Source organism: Phaethon lepturus, unplaced genomic scaffold (genome assembly GCF_000687285.1).
Source record: "Phaethon lepturus isolate BGI_N335 unplaced genomic scaffold, ASM68728v1 scaffold52761, whole genome shotgun sequence".
Taxonomy (NCBI): domain Eukaryota; kingdom Metazoa; phylum Chordata; class Aves; order Phaethontiformes; family Phaethontidae; genus Phaethon; species Phaethon lepturus.
In genome coordinates, this window is record NW_010518036.1 from 1656 (window position 1) to 6322 (window position 4667).

At 44.3% G+C, this 4667-nt stretch overlaps 1 protein-coding gene across 1 annotated transcript; it reads left to right on the plus strand.

The window, feature by feature from the left end:
- The first annotated feature begins 347 nt into the window (after positions 1–347).
- LOC104615519 (cytochrome c oxidase subunit 5A, mitochondrial) lies at positions 348–4462 on the plus strand. The gene is made up of 4 exons (XM_010296568.1): positions 348–486; positions 1629–1745; positions 2835–2956; positions 4332–4462. The coding sequence occupies exons 1-4, from the start codon at positions 348–350 to the stop codon at positions 4443–4445; spliced, it is 492 nt and encodes a 163-aa protein (XP_010294870.1). The 3' UTR covers positions 4446–4462.
- The last annotated feature ends 205 nt before the right edge of the window (positions 4463–4667 follow it).

Consider the following 4667-nt stretch of genomic DNA (forward strand, 5'->3'; position numbering starts at 1 on the left):
TTGGAGTACGTTAAATTTTGTTTAAAATCTGGATTGCATTCTGATTAGGCTGTCATTTGATGAGACTAAAGATATTCCTTGAAACTGTTGTGGCTCGTTCCATCATATTTCATGCAGAATTAGGATGCTGTTTCGCACTATGCTGTTCACTATGATCTCTAAAGTAGAAAAGTATATCTGGGAAGGATGCAAAAATGCAACCTAGTTTAGGGGTTTCTTCCTTTTAAATAAAACCGTGTAGTTCATCAGCGCGAGTGGTTCATGCTAGGTTAAAAAAGAAAAAGTGACTAGTCGTATCTGACTTCTGAAGTGGAGCTTCAAGCTGGCAAGGTCATATCTGGTGTCTGATGTCTCTGCAAATACTAGTGGAGCGAAACTACCAGCTGGGAAAGGCGGCAGTCTCTAGCCAGGCTTGTGTTCTGTGGGTAAGGCGGCTTGCAGAGTGCTCGGACATTGCAGGGAGGACCCAGGACAGCTCTGCTACGGGTAGGTTTTAGGCTTTAGTTCCTTTTGGAAAACTGTGCCAACCTCTGTGGGTTAAAAAAGACAAGACCGACCCCCCAAAAAAAGCAATTTCTGATAGAGTAGTGTTGAGGGAAGAAATGAGTTCATAATCACGTCAGCCTCCTTTGTCCGTTGGAGTACAATCCACTTCTGTGCTTTATTAATTATAAAATATTAATGCAATTACAACCTTGAGATCCAGGAGTTTTATCTTGGGATAATTTGCAGAGACAACAATGTTGTGTGGGTTTTTTTTTTCCCCTCCTTCAACCCTCCAGTAGCCTGCTGGAAGAAGTAGCTCTTGTCCCTTTGTTTTTGAGAACCTTCCTCGTTGGGCTCGGGTCATTTTGTGCAGATTCCTAAAAACGCTTTGCAACAAGCTTTCATCGAGCTCTGAACTCGTGGAGGAATCAAAAGACCCGCAAGCTCGTTGCTATTGAGTCATCCATCACAGTCAGTCTGTTGGTTGGGAAATCTTCTTTTCCTGGATTACAAAATTGATTATGGAGCAGTTTCAGGAGTTGTCTACAGTGGGAAGTTACTCCAGAATAAAGCAGCATATTCATCTTAAGTGGGTAACGGTATAACTAATAGGATTTTATTTCTGGAAGGAATGCCATTGAAAAACTGATTCATGTAGCTAAACTCACTGCACGGACACATGCTATGATTTTGAGCAGGGTTGAATGTGGGGAACAGAACAATCGTGCTGCTTCAGGGTGTCGGTTGATGAAATACGTGTATGTTATATTTCTCTGGCTTGCTTGGCTCTGGGAAGAGGGGAAATTCCTATATCTTGCAAACACAGGGATCCCAGGAAACTTCTCTTAAGGACTGGTTACGCAGAATTGTTTCTCCTCTTGCATTTCCCCTTCTCATTAAATAACCCTGCTCTGACCAAAGGGTCTGGGAAGTCTTATGTAGAACAGAAAATACACACTTTGCCACAAAACAAACAACCTGTATTTAATAAGCTATATTCATCCAGTGCTTATCCAGGCTGAGGACTGATCCGGGCTGCCTGTAGTGAGCAAAATATCTATTTTATGGCTCTTGATCAGGACTAAAGTACAGTTATTTTCTGTTTGCTCTAAGTCTCTTCCATTTTTTTTTCCTGCATTCAGCTGTATTGCATGCCCGCTGCTACTCTCATGGGTCACAAGAATCAGATGAAGAATTTGATGCTCGCTGGGTGACGTATTTCAACAAGCCAGACATCGATGCCTGGGAGCTCAGGAAAGGTATGGTGAGTGAAGAGGGAAGAGTAACGTGGAGTAAATATAACTGCATTATAATAGTTTTGTGACCAGAAATAACAACTTATTTTTATTTTGCTGTTGGAGAGTAGAGAGAGGGAAAACTGGGAGTTTGGTGTAGGAGAGCAATCCTGTAAATACCCTGCTGGGGCAAGGCACTATGTGAGCCTTATTTGTTCCGAGTTAGCTGGCTGCTCCGCGTGTGCCTGTGGTTGGAATGCTGCTATTTGCTCAGCTCTAAGCCTGTTGCAGCAGGTGATGGCACCTCACCAACCAAAGAAGTGGGTTGGAAGGAACCACGGCATGCGGAATGAGGCGGGGGGGGTACAAGGTGGTGGGAGTCCAGGCTTTGCATGTTTTAGTGTCCCGGAAGACACATTTAACAGCTGGGTGGGAGGGAGAGAAATGTTTGCTCGAGGAAAGTGTATTTGAACTCAACTGTTCCTTAGTGAATAACCACTCGTGTTTTTATTTGGACTTTGAGTTAATGGCTTGGCCATAACTCACTGTAGACTGTCTGGTTGTCTCCAGTTATTTGCTGTGGAGTTGCCAGCTCCTATTAAACTACCCCAATTAAGGCTTAAAAATGTGTTTGCATAACAGCCAGAGGGATCATTCCAGCATCACCTGGATGACTAGGTGTTGGACTCTTCCCGTGGAAAAGAGAGGAAGGGAATAGGCAGCAGCTCAAGTTCTAGTTTCATTACACCTATAGGAATGAAGGCATTTGGATTTCTTAAGGATTCCGTAACTGATGTGCCACAGTACTGACCCTGACTCCTTTGGGGAATATGGATGAAACTGGCCCACTGGGGTTTCATTCAATCCACTTAAAGTCTTTAAATCTACAGTAGTGAGCAACAGTGAGAGGGAAAAGAGCAAAAGAAGAGCCTTGGCAGTTTTGTGTCCCCAAAATAGCAGTGAAAATTGTAATCAGCTTCTAATGGTGACTGGTGCTGTGCTAATACTTAATTCTTTCATGAGGTGGAGCAAAATAATGCTCAGCAGATTGCTTTTGATAATAGCACGATGAGCTGATGCCAGATTCCTGTTGGTGTTTCCTTAAATTCACAGGCATAAACACGCTTGTGGGTTATGACCTGGTTCCGGAACCAAAAATCATCGATGCAGCTCTGAGGGCGTGCAGACGGTTAAATGACTTTGCCAGTGCTGTCCGCATCTTAGAAGTTGTAAAGGTGAGTGGAGTGGCAGCCTGGGGTGTAACTGCTGTGTTAGCATTGCTGAGAGCCCAGCAGCAAAAGGGTTTTTCTTGGCTTACTGTTAGTTGGTGCAAAAGGAAACCGCTATTTCATGTTGCCAGAATCAATAGCTTCGTTATGAGCATGTGCTTGGTGGCTTGAAATAATTCTTTTGAGGTAAGAGTACTCAACAGCACAGCTTCACAAGGATGACATTCTTACGTGCGTATTTTCCTTTCCTGATGTTGACTGGGGTGGGAAAGTCTCCAAGGATTTTTCTTCCTTTTTTTTTTTAATAAGCATTATTAGAAATATCTCAAGTGAAGGCAGCTCACTGGCTTCTTAAAGGACTGAATGCTGAGCTGGTTGGGAGTAGTAACTCAGGAAGCTGCATAGGCTTGAAAAACAACATAAACCAGCACCTTGAAACCTGAATCCAGCCTTCACTTATCAGGGAGTTAAAGTGGGTGGGGATGGAGGCAGGAGTTCTGTTTCAGTTGTGGAAGCCAGCAGCTATGCTCTTCCAACTGTCTTTTGCCACAAGTGAGGACTGGCGTGGAGGTCTTTGTTGCTAGCTGTCAAATGCTTGCTTCAAACTTCACAACCAGTTGCTTCTCAGCTTGCCATGTCTGCTCTCGTGCTGCCTTGTGTAGAACGGAAACTTTCAGTGGTTTTTGAGATGTAAGACCAATGGAATAATCTTTGTATGTTTTCTTTATATCTCCCCACACACACACTTTGTCCCCACCATCTAGGGGACAACTCAGTTTATCAGAACTTGGGGACAAGCATATGCTCTTCTTGGAGCTCCCCCTAAATATTACTCAGAGGGTGATGTTTTTCCCTTGATTTCCAAGCAAGTTAAATCTTCACCCAGGTCTGCCCAAAAGCTGATTTTATTTTTCCCATTTTACTGACTGGATATAATTTTTATTCTGTTTCCTAAGGCATAAGCAGTCTTTGGGCTTCAACAAGCATCCCTTGTTGAAAGAGCTTGGCTTGGCCTTTAGTTTTGTGTGGTGTGACACGCATGTCACGGGTCACATCAACCTGATGTTAAGTGAGGGGAAAGGTGTCAAACGTTAAGAATAATCTGTAAATCCCCCAAAGGGGAGTTCAGCATCATTCCGGGGTGCTTTTCAGCCACCATCAATTAGTAGGAGGACTTTCCAGTATAGCTGTATGCCAGCCTTGCTTACCTGACACACAGATGAAGCTGGGCTGTGCTCCCCTGTCCTGCGTCATCCAGCCTCACGAGCAGCGGCTGGATCAGGCCACGGGCCGTGTGTGAACACAGCTCTTGATTGCAAACCTGGCTGGTGGACCTTGACAACAGCTTGCTGTTGAAATAATGCCGCTCCTTTTCCTTTAGGACAAGGCAGGACCTCACAAGGAAATCTATCCTTACGTTATCCAGGAACTTAGACCAACTTTGAGTGAACTGGGAATCTCCACTCCAGAGGAACTGGGCCTGGACAAAGCATAAACCTTCTTGGTAAGGGATGCTGTTGCTTCCGAGACTCTTGGCATGGGACTCCTGTACCCTAAAACTCTCCTGGCAAAGACAGAGTCCCCTTCCTTGCCTTCGTGTGTCTGTGAAAGGCCGTGAAGTTCAAGCTTGTAACGTGATTCTCCAAATATCTCTGTAACTACAGGTCTCCTGGAAAAGGTACTAACCCTTTTCAAAGAAGGCTTAAAAAAAGAACCG